This window comes from Pongo pygmaeus, chromosome 4, assembly GCF_028885625.2.
Source record: "Pongo pygmaeus isolate AG05252 chromosome 4, NHGRI_mPonPyg2-v2.0_pri, whole genome shotgun sequence".
Taxonomy (NCBI): Eukaryota; Metazoa; Chordata; class Mammalia; order Primates; family Hominidae; genus Pongo; species Pongo pygmaeus.
In genome coordinates this window covers 67,708,105-67,721,246 of record NC_072377.2, presented here as the reverse complement: position 1 = coordinate 67,721,246, position 13,142 = coordinate 67,708,105, and the positions used below count along the sequence as shown (strand labels likewise).

Genomic DNA, 13,142 nt, shown 5'->3' with positions numbered 1-13,142 from the left:
AACAAAGAAATGCCTAGCCCCAAATGTTAACAGTGTCAAGGTCATGAAACCCTACTCTGTAGACTTCAGAATAAAGTTGGAATCTCAATTTTCCTCCCCTTTTTGAAAGTACAGTGATGTTTAAAAAGTTAACTTTTTTGAAATTCTGAAATGAATTTAAGAACTTCTAGATTTGGTGCTCTCGAACTGTTACTGTTCTGTTTTTTTTGAGATGGAGTCTCACTCTGTCACCCAGGTTGGAGTGCCACTCTATCACCCAGGTTGGAGTGCAGTGGCGTGATCTTGGCTCACTGCAACCTCCGCCCCCCCGGGTTCAAGTGATTCTCCTGTCTCAGCCTCCTGAGTAGCTGGGACTACAGGCATGTGCCACCATGCCTGGCTAATTTTTGTATTTTTAGTAGAGACGGGATTTCACCATGTTGACCAGGCTGGCCTTGAACTCCTGACCTCGGGTGATCTACCTGCCTCAGCCTCCCAAAGTGCTGGGATTACAGGTGCCTGGCCCAAATTTTTCTTATAAATCCCAAATTTATCTCTGGGTGGTTGAAAAAATTCTAAGGACGGAATAATGCAATATATCTAGATAGTAATTTCTTAAAAGTTATGGATATGCTTGATATACATGAAATTTGAGAAAAGGAAAGGAAGTCAATTAAGTTGAATGCTACAAAGAAAAAATACCAGAGTGCATTATGATCTGTCTTCTGAATAAAATGGATACAGACGCTGATTGTGAATTATTGCAGATTAGAAAAGTGATCAAAACAATTTAAATAAAGGGTTGAATATGAACAATATGAGAAACAAATGAAAATTTTAGTTCAACAGTCACTACTGACTTTACAAAATATGATTTCAAATAACCAACTTCATAAGTTGTCAGCAACATATATGTGTTGAACATCTCATCCAAAAATCTGGCCAGGCAGGCCGGGTGTGGTGGCTCACGCCTGTAATCCCAGCACTTTGGGAGGCCGAGATGGGCTGATCACAAGGTCAGAAGATCAAGACCATCCTGACTAACATGGTGAAACCCCGTCTCTACTAAAAATACAAAAAAAATTAGCCAGGTGTGGTGGTGGGCGCCTGTAGTCCCAGCTACTCAAGAGGCTGAAGCAGGAGAATGGCATGAACCTGGGAGGCGGAGCTTGCAGTGAGCCGAGACTGCTCCACTGCACTCCAGCCTGGGTGACAGAGTGAGACTCCGTCTCAAAAAAAAAAAAATCTGGCCAGGCATGGTGGCTCATGCCTGTAATCTCAGCACTTTGAGAGGTTGAGGTGGGTGCATCACGTGAGGTCAGGAGTTCGATACCAGCCTGGCCAATATGATGAAACCCGGTCTCTACTAAAAATACAAAAAGTAGCTGGGTACAGTGGCACACGTCTGTAATCTCAGCTACTCAGAAGCCTGAGGCAGAAGAATTGCTTGAACCTGGGAGGCAGAGGTCGCAGTGAGCTGAGACTGCCACTGCACTCCAGCCTGGGCAATAAAGCAACACCCTATCTCACAAAAAAAAAAAAAAAAGCCAGGCTCGGTGCCTCACATCTGTAATCCCAGCACTTTGGGAGGCCGAGGCAGGTGGATCACCTGAGGTGAGGAGTTCAAGACCAGCTTGGCCAACATGGTAAAACCCCGTCTAGATCGTCTAGATACAGAAGTTAGCTGGGCGTTGTGGCATCTGAGGTGAGGAGTTCGAGACCAGCCTGGCCAACATGGTGAAACCCCGTCTAGATACAGAAGTTAGCTGGGCATTGTGGCGCGTGCCTGTAATCCCAGCTACTCAGGAGGCTGAGGCAGGAGAATTGCTTGAACCTGGGAGGCGGAGGTTGCAGTGAGCTGAGATCGTGCCATTGTACCCCAGCCTGGACAATAAGAGCAAAACTCCATGTCAAAAAAAAAAAAAAAAACCTGAAACCTGAAGTGTTCCAAAAATCCCAAACTTTTGGTATAATGCAAATATTCAAAAATCTGAAAAAATCTGAAATCCAAAACACTTCTTGTTCCAAGCTTTTCCCATAAGGGATACTCAACCTGTATATACTTCAAAACATCATGTTGTACCTATTACATACATTTTAATCTGTCAACTCTTAATTTTTTGAAACAGGATCTCACTGTGTTGCCCAAACCAGAGTGCAGTGGCATGATCCTAGCTCACTGCAGCCTCAAACTCCTGGGATCAAGTGATCCTCCCACTTCAGCCTCCCAATAGCTGGGACTACAGGCAGGCGCCACCATACCTGGCTAATTTTTACATTTTTAAATTATTTTTTAGAGATGGGATCTCTATGTTGCCCAGGCTGGGATGTCAATTTAAATAAATGAATAAATTTAAAAGAAAAATAACCCTTCAAAACACTAATCAACATCACAGAGGGCCTCCGTAAAAAAATTAAGCAGCTTATTTACTGCCCCAAATTAGGAATTTCATTCTGGTTTATGTTGGATTGCGTGTACACACACATCCAGATGGTCACTCACACATAAACAGAGCCAACAGTGTACAAATGCCTAAGAAATTAACACATAAAGAAATACATAGCTGAAGCTACACAGATAAGCTAACTTAAAAACCAAAAAGACACGCCTTAGTAAGTAAGGCATATGCTTCCCTTCATGAGTAAGGTACAGAGGGTAGTCATCTTGACACCTCCTTCATTTAAAAAAAAGTGGCAGAGGCCAAGTGTGGTGGCTCATGCCTGTAATCCCAGCATGTTGGGAGGTCAAGGCAGGAGGACTGCTTGAGCCCAGGAGTTTGGACCAGCCTGAGCAACATAGCAAGACCCCATCTCTATTTAAAAAATTAAAAATTAGCTGGGTGTGGTGCTTGCGCCTGTAGTCCCAGCTACTCAGGAGACTGAGGTGGGAGGACTGCTTGAGCACAGGTTGAGGATGCAGTAAGCCATGATCACGCCCCTGTGCAACAGAATGAGACCTGAACGCCTGGGCAACAGAATGAGACCCGAAAAAAGGCACAGAAAGAAGATAATTCTCATAGGCATCAGCCTACCAAACTAAAGATCTGAATAGGTACATAAAATTTATAAATTTGTGAAAAACACATTTTCTCTCTTTAAGATGACTGTCTTCTTAAAATATGAGAGAAAACTTGAAATGCTATGCCATGACTTTTAGAAAAACCACAATGGTTAGTTGTCTTTATACCTCTGGAAAATAGGTGCTAAACAGTGCCCCTAATTTTCACTTCGTATGTCCTCTTGCAATATGAAGAAGCCCTCTCACTAATATAATATACATGCCAATACCAATCAGATTTCAAACATTAAAATGGAAAAAGAATTACCCCGCAGTTCAGTTAAAATGTCTATTTTTTGCTCAAGAATAGCTTCAAGTTGGGTAGCATATGAATCGACATCATAGTCTACTTCTTCAGTCATCTCTAAGAGAGCCTTTTCATCTTCTAACCACCGAATAGATTCCTACAAGGACAAAAATTCGATAATCCAATAAGCCTCTTCGTAAAACAGAAACCAAATTACAATTCTGTTAAATATAATCAAACATACTTAAGACAGTATTCTCTAAAATGTCAATAGACATAAAACATCTTTATGCACAAGACAGTATAATTCAGAAATACAGTTGACTCTGGAACAACACGGGTTTAAACTGTTTGGGTCCACTTATGTGGATTTTTTTCAATGTAAGTTACGCTGAGTGTGCCTGCCTCTCCTGCCATCCCTTCCACCTCCTCCACTTCTGCCAGCCCTGAGACACCAGGTCCAGCCTGCCTCTTCCTCCTCAGCCTACTCAATGTGAAGATGATGAGGATGAAGACCTTTATGATGACGCACTTCTACTTAATAGTAAATATAATTCTCCTTATGATTTTCTTAATACCATTTTCTTTTCTCTAGCTTACTCTGTGGCAAGAATACCTTATATTACATATGTAACATACAAAATAGGTACTCATAGACTTTTATGTTATTGGTAAGGCTTCTGGTCAATAGTCTAGTTAAGTTTTAGGGGGGCTCAAAAGTTATATATCTTTCCAACTGTGCTGGGGGTCAGTGTCCTTAACTCCCTGCAGTTTTCAAGGGTCAACTGTATGTCCTCAAAATCTAACACAAACACATGAAAGATGGGCTGAGCAAGATCATTTCATTTCTCTACTTTTCCTCTACTTTGAATGGGAATTTTGGGGAGGGAATGCATCAAATACATTAATATTAAAGAGGAGAGTAAGTCTCAAAACCTCAATATCCATCCCTAAAACAGAGGAAGAATGTGCATAATAAAGCTACTGAGCGCTCTGATGGGGGCTATGGTAGCCTAGAACCTGACAAATTAACATATCCAATTAGGGACTCACAGTGGTTGGGCCAAGAGGTAATAATAAATTCCAGCTGGGCATGGTGGCTCACACTTGGAATCCCAGCACTTCAGAAGGCTGAGGCAGGTGGATCACTTTGAGGTCAGGAGTTCAAGATCAGCTGGGCCAACATGGTGAAACCCTGTCTCTTCTAAAAATACAAAAAATTAGCCAGGTGTGATGGCACACGCCTGCAGTCCCAGTTACTTGGGAGGCTGAGGCAGGAAAATAGCTTGAACCCAAGAGGCAGAGGTTACAGTGAGCTGAGACAGCGCCATTGCACTCTAGCCTGGGCGACAGAGTGAGACTGTCTCAAAACAAAAAATAAAACAAGACCAGATCTTTCTGAATTAAAGAGCTATTTGGACATAAAAGGTCTTATATGTGGATTTGCTTTTAGGATGCATACAATCTCAATTTTCCAAACATCAATTGACTTTAATGACTAATTATAATTAGACTATATAGCACCAGACAGAACTGGTTAACCTAGGTATGTGTCTGGATTAGGAAACATATTAATTAGAAAACACAAAAATACTCCAATTTTCCTTTTTTTTTTTTTTTTTCTGAGTTTCATTCTTGTTGCTCAGGCTGGTGTGCAATGGCACAATCTTGGCTCACTGCAACCTCCGCCTCCTGGGTTCAAGCAGTTCTCCTGCCTCAGCCTCCCGAGTAGCTGGGATTACAGGCATGCGCTGCTACCATGCCCAGCTAATTCTATATTTTTAGTAGAGACGGGGTTTCTCCATGTTGGTCAGGCTGGTCTTGAACTTGCAAACTCAGGTGATCCACCCGCCTCGGCCTCCCAAAGTGCCGGGATTACAGGTGTGAGCCACCGCGTCTGGTCATACACTCCAATTTTTCTTTCCTTTTCCTTCAGCTGTACACTTAATTTTGGTTTAACAAAACCTTATTTTGCGAAATGGCAGATCATAATACAGAGGAATGATATAGAGAATTGTAAAAAGAATACTGGGTTGAAAGTCAGAACACCTAATTTTACCAATAAACAGCTGTGAGACTTTATCTAAAAAATGGCAGAGTGGGAAATGATGGTCTTTATATGATACCTTGTTCCAAAAGGGCACAGATGACACTTTTCTTTTTGTTTTTAAATAGAGATGGGGTTTTGCCATGTTGCCTAGGCTGGTCTCTAACTCCTGGGCTCAAGCAATCCACCCACCCTGGCCTCCCAAAGTGCTAGGATTACAGGTATGTAATTTTCTTAAATTATTAGCATCCGTTCTCTACTTAAACACCTGGGCTTCTAAAGAGAGTCTCATAATAACAGTTTGACTAAAACTCTAGAGTTTTTGTTTTTTTCTCACTCTGTTGCCCAGGCTGGAGTGCAGTGGTGTGATCTCAGCTCACTGCAACTTCCACCTCCCAGGCTCAAGGAATCCTACCTCAGCCTCCCGAGTACCTGGGACTACAGGAACACTATACCTCACCCAGCTAATTTTTGTAGAGACAGGGTTTCACCATGTTGCCAGGCTAGTCTTGAATTCCTGGGCTCAAGTGATCCACCCTCCTCGGCCTCCCACAGTGCTGGTATTATAGGCATGAGCCACTGCGCCTGGCCAAACTCTATTAGTTTTAATGAACGTGTATCCTAATCTGACATAAAGTGTTCTCTGTCATTTTTGAGCCCTTTATCCAGGTTCTTGAATGGCCTAGAGCTGAAGTTCCTTTGTTTAATGACAAAGATTCCTTCAACATCAAAGAAGGAATACAGGTCAACAAGGGAGGCACTTATTGTTTTTTTCTCAAGAAGTGTTCATAGTATTACAGGAGGGTGGGGGCGGCTGCAAGTCAATTGTATAGTCTTCATAAAGATGTCCAAATGATATCTTCACTCCCTCAAATATCACCATGATAGGACATTTTGTTTAAAAAAAGGGGAGTAGAATATCATATAGTAAATACTTTTAACAGGTTGAATGCATAATGGGATGAATGCCTAAGGAGTTACTGCTACAGGTGATGACATAACACCCTTCCCTCAACTTGCCACTGACAGCTCAGAGCAGTAACTCTCCATCTTCTGAAGTAGTCTATCTTTTCTGCAACAACTGATACTTCCTCAACTGCTCCAAAACCCTTTAAAAGAGTTTTTCTTAACTGCTATCAAATACACTGGCCTAACATTTAGAAGGAAGTACTGGTGGGCAGAAGTGACACTCTTCCCTAAAAATGGACAAATGACAAAAACCAGTAAGGGGGACGGGAGGTAAAGTAGAACGTTTCACCATGGTGCAAAGAAATGTTATTTGTAGCCATCGTTCATTGTATTAAAAATTTGCCGTGTCACATGCCCTACAAATACACATATACATATATACAAACAAGTATTTTTTAAAGAATAGTGTGATATTTAAGGAATTATGAAAAATTCTTAATTTATCTCAAGAAATGTTTTGAAGGAAAGTCCTGTCTTACTTTACCTGGAACACTGCCCTGTGATCTTCTACAACTTGTTCTTCCATTTCTACCATTTGTGAAACAGCTTCGTGGAAAGTAAACAACTGTGGAGAGACTTCTTCTTCCTTAAAATAAAAATAGTTAAGAAATTATGATACAGTGTATATTTTAAATGTTATAAAAGTAGTTTTTTTTTAATTTATAAAAATATCATTTAGAAATTGAAGAGGCTTGGATGGTAAAGGCTAGTAAAATCTATATAAAAGGCAAAGCCACGATTTCTTTCTTTGGGTAAAAATATTTATGCAACTCTCAATAAGACAACTAAAACTTAGATGAGTAGGGAATATTTTTCACTTAGCCCAAGCTTTATTGCCGAACTACGCTGAAAGAGTACTCTTTTGTAACAGCCCAACTTTTCAAAAATACAATTATTGCAGGCTGTAAATGTATGAAAAATTTCCTCAGTATTGTCTAGTTTACACTAACAATTTAATTTACATGTTTAAGTTTCTTTTCTTAAAAAAGATATGAAGATAGTGTCTTTAGATGATGTCAAGAAAATGTCTTTCATGACTATCAAATTAGTGTTGTAAAGGACTTAACTCTTAACTAACATTAATTTCTTAAATATACTACAGAATATATTTATACCAGTTTTTATAGAAATTTCAATGGACAATTCACAATTTTACTTCATCAACAACAAAAAACATAGTTGACTCTAGAACAATACATGTTTGAACAGTGCTTGTCCACTTATATCTGGTTTTCAACCAATGCAGACTGAAAATACAGTATTTGAGAGATGTGAAACCTTCATATTCAGAGGCCCAACTTTTCGTATTTGCAAGTTCCACGGGGCCAGCTGTGGGACTTGAGTATGCGCAATGTGGGTATATTCAGGCAGTCCTGGAACCAATCCTCCACGTATAACTGAGGGACAACTATATACAATATATTCGTATTTTCGTCCTACAGTAAGTCAGAGCTTCTCTGATCCCAGGCCATGTTCAGATGATGATTAAAAAACAAAACAAAAAACAAAAAAACACTTCGGCTGGGCGTGGTGGCTCACTCCTGTAATCCTAGCACTCTGGGAGGCTGAGGCGGGCGGATCTCTTGAGGTCAGGAGTTGGAAACCAGCTTGGCCATCATGGTGAAACCCCGTCTCTACTAAAAATAAAAAATTAGCTGGGCATGGTGGTGTGCGCCTGTAATCCCAGCTACTCGGGAGGCTGAGGCAGGAGAATCACTTTAACCCAGGAGGCGGAGGTTGCAGTAAGCTGAGATCGGGCCATTGAACTCCAGCCTGGGTGACAGAGCAAGATTCCATCTCAAAAAAAACAAACAAACAAACAAAAAAACTTCTCCGATCTCTAGAGTGTGTCTCTTAGATGCTGTTCCATTTTAATCTACTTTGTTAAGACAATACAGCAATAACAATATGTACACACACACCAATACTTAACTAAAGGCTAGTGCTGAGTCATCGCCAGATAATTCCCTGGGTGTGGCAAAGGTGACAGAAATGCACACTCTTTCAAACATGGAAGCTGTAAAAACTCATGATGTCATACTCTCCTGGATTAGTTCTGGTCACCTAACCTCTCCAAATTAAGGCTCTACAGAGGATAGATGCAATAATAAAATGGAAAGATATGTAAAGGGAGTACTTATCTTGCTCTGGTTTTCCACAGCTTTGGGAGGTAACATATCTAGATGCAATGCAGGGTTTGCTTTAAAGAGTCTAAAAGCAACTACAGTCTCTCTTAAAAATTCTGGACATAAGTGACGGACTGAGTCCAGAATCTCATTTTTAGTTTCTATGGTTCAAAGTTTAGAACTCTTAATTTGAACCAGGCTTTTCCAGTCTTGGAACTACTGACATTGTATGGGGACAAGGTGAGGGGGACACTCTTGTGCACTGTATGATGTTCAGCAGCATTCCTGGCTCTACCCACTATATGCTGGCAGCATCACCTCAGTTGTGACAAGCAAAATATCGATACATTTTGCTTTGGGGGCCAAACTGCTCCCAGTTAAGAACCACTGCTTTAAGCCCTGCTTTAGTAATAGTGATTTGGAACATGGTAACAAAAAGTAGTACGTGTATTTGTTACTCTAGAATATTTTGGGCTAAGTATCTGCTACAAAGTATTAGAACTAACTAATGTTTTCAAAGAATACTGAATTGCAGGAAGCAATGAGTTTAACTGATACAAGGTTTGGCGCTGGAATAAGATCTAAATTTCAATCCTGGCTTCAGTACTTACTACTTGTAAAATCTTGGTCAAATTATTTAAACCTCAGAGTATCAGTTATAAAGTAGGGATAATTATAGTACTTACTACAATGAGTTGTGATAATGAGATCAGATAATAAATAAAATACTTAGCAATGTATGTCATGTAGTAAGCAACTAATCAATGCTAACTTAACATAATGAGAAAATGCCATGATAAGACTTAGTGGGAATAGAATGACATCAAACTATGCAGAATATGCATTTTAAAAACACACCTTTATATCTCACACACAGAAAAGAATCCTCTCAATACATTAAAAGCAATTATGTGAAAGTGTATTATATATACCTTTTTCTTTATCTCTTTCTATCCTTATTCAATGGGCATGTATTTTTTTTTATAATTGGGAAATCAAAAATTTAAATTATAAAGTATCATTAAAAATTTTAATCATATAGAAAAGCAATCAGATTTAACAAATGTTAGTATTTTGCTGTTTGATTTTAATATAGTGCATACATCCTTTCAATATAAATGCATATGTCCACAGTTCTTTTGTTTCTAAGCTTTAAAAAATTTTTTTTTGAGATGGAGTCTCACTCTGATGCCCAGACTGGAGTGCAGTGGTGGGATCTCAGCTCACTGCAACCTCCACCTCCCAGTTTCAAGCGATTCTCATCCCTCAGCCTCCTGAGTAGCTGGGACTACAGGCGTGTGCCACCATGCTCGGCTAATTTTTGTAGTTAGTAGACACAGGTTTTAACATGTTGGCCAGGCTGGTCTTGAACTCCTGACCTTAAGTGATCCGCCCACCTCGGCCTCGGATTACAGGCGTAAGACACCGCACCTGGCTTGTTTTTAAGTTTTATGATATTTATTATACGTGTAATTTTTAAAGTTGTTTTTCCCTATATTACTTTAAATTTTTCCCAAATTTTAATATCAGACAAAAATCTGAGGGAAAAAAATGAATAGTTTAGATTGGGAGTTGGAAACTTCCTTTTTTTTTTTTGAGATGGAGTCTCGCTGTCCCCTAGGCTGGAGTGCAGTGGCGTGATCTCGGCTCACTGCAGGCTCTGCCCCCTGGGGTTCACGCCATTCTCTTGCCTCAGCCTCCCGAGTAGCTGGGCTGGGACTACAGCCGACCGCCACCTCGCCCGGCTAATTTTTTGTATTTTTAGTAGAGACGGGGTTTCACCGTGTTAGCCAGGATGGTCTCAATCTCCTGACCTCGTGATCCGCCCGCCTCGGCCTCTCAAAGTACTGGGATTACAGGCGTGAGCCACCGCGCCCAGCCGGAAACTTCCTTAAAGGGCCAGATAATACATGTTTTGGGTTTATGAGCCACACAGTCTCTGTTACTGCTGTTATGGTAGGTAAGAAAGCAGCCAGACAACCCTTAAGAGAGAAACATGGATATGTTCCAATAAAACTTTTATTTGTAAAAATAGGCGGCTGGCCCACAGGCTGTAGTTTGCTGACCCCTGACTTATTTATTCATTTATTTTAAGAGACAAGGTCTCGCTCTGTCACCTAGGCTACAGTGCAGTGATGCTATGACAGTCTACTACAGCCCAGAATTCCTGTGCTCAAGCAATCCTCCCGCCTCAGCCTGCCTAGTAGCTAGACCTACAGGTGTATACCACCACATCTGGATGATTTTTAAATTTTTTGTAGAGAAAGGGTCTCATTAAATTGTCTAGGCTGGTCTTGAACTCCTGGCCTCAAGCAGTCCTCTCACTCAGCCTCCCAAATTGGTGAGAGTACAAGCTTGAGCCACCACACCCACAGCCTGATCCCTCATTTAAATCATAGTTTTCAGTTAAGTTCTGCTACTGATGAAATTAACTAAGATTATAACATTTACAACCATAGTAAGGCACTCACATTTTGTTCACAAAGAAGTTTTAGATCATCTCTCTGAGGGGAACTTCCCACACCCCACTGTGTCTCTAAGTCATCAATCTGGTTTGGTGGATGGTGCATTATTGGACGAACATCACCAGCAGCAGTTGGATCTACAGTCAACTCTTTGACCCTATAAATACATAAGAGGTATCTAAAGTTAAAAACGCTCATGCAGAGGAACGAGAAAATACCAGCCTATTCAATATACACGCAATTCAGTTAACATACTAAGATTGATGATGTCACCTTTATAGGTAAAATTTATCTGAAATATGTACAAACACTTAAGTGGTTCTTTAGTTTTAGGAAATCTGCTTAGGTAACTTTATATAATTCATATTATATTAATTATATCAAATATAATTATTGTGCAAATTAAATGAGAATTAACAGTATGTAGATTCAGTATTCAAAGAAAAAAACTTGTTACGATTTAAAAAATTTTTTAAATTTTCAATTTTGTTTACTACTAGCTCATCAAAGTTGATGTTATTGCAATTAAATTATATAAACAGAAAAATGTAAACAATAACAATTAGGCCAATAAATGAATCACTGCTGAAACAAAACAAAAAAACCCTGCAGATTTTTGGTAGTTATCATGCTCAATTAAAATAGCTACATGTAAAATAATTTTATTTATAATATATAAAGATTATAAGATTTTATCATTTGAAAAGTGCTTACTCATTATATTTAAACTTACACATTGGGAGAGGGTAAACTTTCCTTACTTTAAAAAAAATTTTTTTTTTTTTTTTTACCACTTGGCCAGGTTGGTCTAGAATTCTCAACCTCAGGTGATCCAACAGCCTCCGCCTCCCAAAGTGCTGGGATTACAGGTGTGAGCCACCACGCCCGGCCAAAAGAGGGTAAACTTTCTATGTCAAGAGGCTCCTTGCAGACAAAGAAACTTATAAGATCATACAGCATAAAGGCAATCTCTTCATTTTAAGCAAGATAATTTATCTTTTAACAATTCAGTGGTAAGTATGGTGATTTTAATGGTAAGTATGCAAAAGTGACATCATCCTTAAAAATATGAGGGGGAAATAGGAAGCCTGAATTCTAAATCAACATTTTAAAGCAAACAAATTAATGAAAGACATAAGAATGCAGATCATGCAGTACAACCACCACCTGCCAAATGAAATGAAAACAAAAACTAAAATGGCTCAGGACAAAAATAGCAAATGAAATGTTTATACAAAGCACAATTCAAAAGAAACTATACAAATAAACATCTTATGTATAGAATGAAGTAGACCTGGTAACTGAAGGAGAAAAGTCGTCATATTCATAAGAAGGAGAGAGATCAGGGCGACTGCCACTACCCTGTGAGAAGGGAATGTCTGATGGACTAATTCCAAACTCCTTTACTCTGCAGCACCAAAACAGCAACAAATTAAAAGAAAATGCTCTTGAAAGACAGCAATGCACATTGCACATTTTCATTTAGTATTCACTTTTGTTTAGAAAAGGATATTGATATTGTTGTGACAATGTATTTAGAATATTATTTTACAAATAACAAATTTTAAGAGGTTTTTGAACATCTTTGTTCTATTGATCCCCTGCTTTATATAGTCCTAAGTCTTTCCTTTCTGGTGTATCTTCCTCTTTTCTCATAATCCTTCCTAGAAGTTTAACTAAATCACTTAAATCTGAAATGCCCCCCTAACTACATGACCACTCAATCTAATTTCCTCATGTAATCAGTACCATGACTGCTTATTAGCATTCACGAGTCTTCAACATTTTTGCAGTTTTTTTCAAACAGGACACAAAGGAATTAAGTCCTAATGCCTTAAGGCATCCATTGTTTGTAATGAATTAACTTCTTTCCTATGCATCCAGAATGGTAGTAGCTGTGAAATGTCCTTGGTATAACTGAGAAAAGATTCGCTCTATTTTCAGTGGTTGGTGATTCAGATGAAGAACTCTGGTTGAGAATAGCCTTTAGCAATGAAATTTAAATTGCTTTTGCTAACATCTTCAATAGTTATATTTAACCAAATTATGACTTTTCTCACCCCATCTATGTAATTCCTTATGTCTCTTTTGGGCCAACCCTATTTCATACCAATATAAAATATTTATTAAGTACCTCCTATATGTCAGGTATTCGGATTAGTCATTTTTAGGCATTATATTATTTAGTCCTTCAACCATCTTTGATTTTATAGATGAGAAAAATGACTCAGAAATAAAGTATCTTCTCTAA

The 13,142-nt window shown here is 39.2% G+C and overlaps 1 protein-coding gene across 4 annotated transcripts in view; it reads right to left on the bottom strand.

Annotated features, from left to right (window-relative positions):
- KIF2A (kinesin family member 2A) overlaps window positions 1–13,142 on the bottom strand; it is an 85,834-nt gene that overhangs the window by 6,553 nt on the left and 66,139 nt on the right. For 2 of the 4 annotated variants that reach the window (XM_054487821.2, XM_054487822.2), the window contains exons 17-20: window positions 12,186–12,299; window positions 10,898–11,048; window positions 6,785–6,886; window positions 3,306–3,441 (exon numbers count right to left, since the gene is read on the bottom strand). In XM_054487821.2, the coding sequence (XP_054343796.1) occupies window positions 3,306–3,441; window positions 6,785–6,886; window positions 10,898–11,048; window positions 12,186–12,299 (503 nt within the window). The remainder of the gene's footprint in view (window positions 1–3,305; window positions 3,442–6,784; window positions 6,887–10,897; window positions 11,049–12,185; window positions 12,300–13,142) is intronic. The other 2 variants (XM_054487823.2, XM_054487824.2) reach the window with 1 other exon arrangement.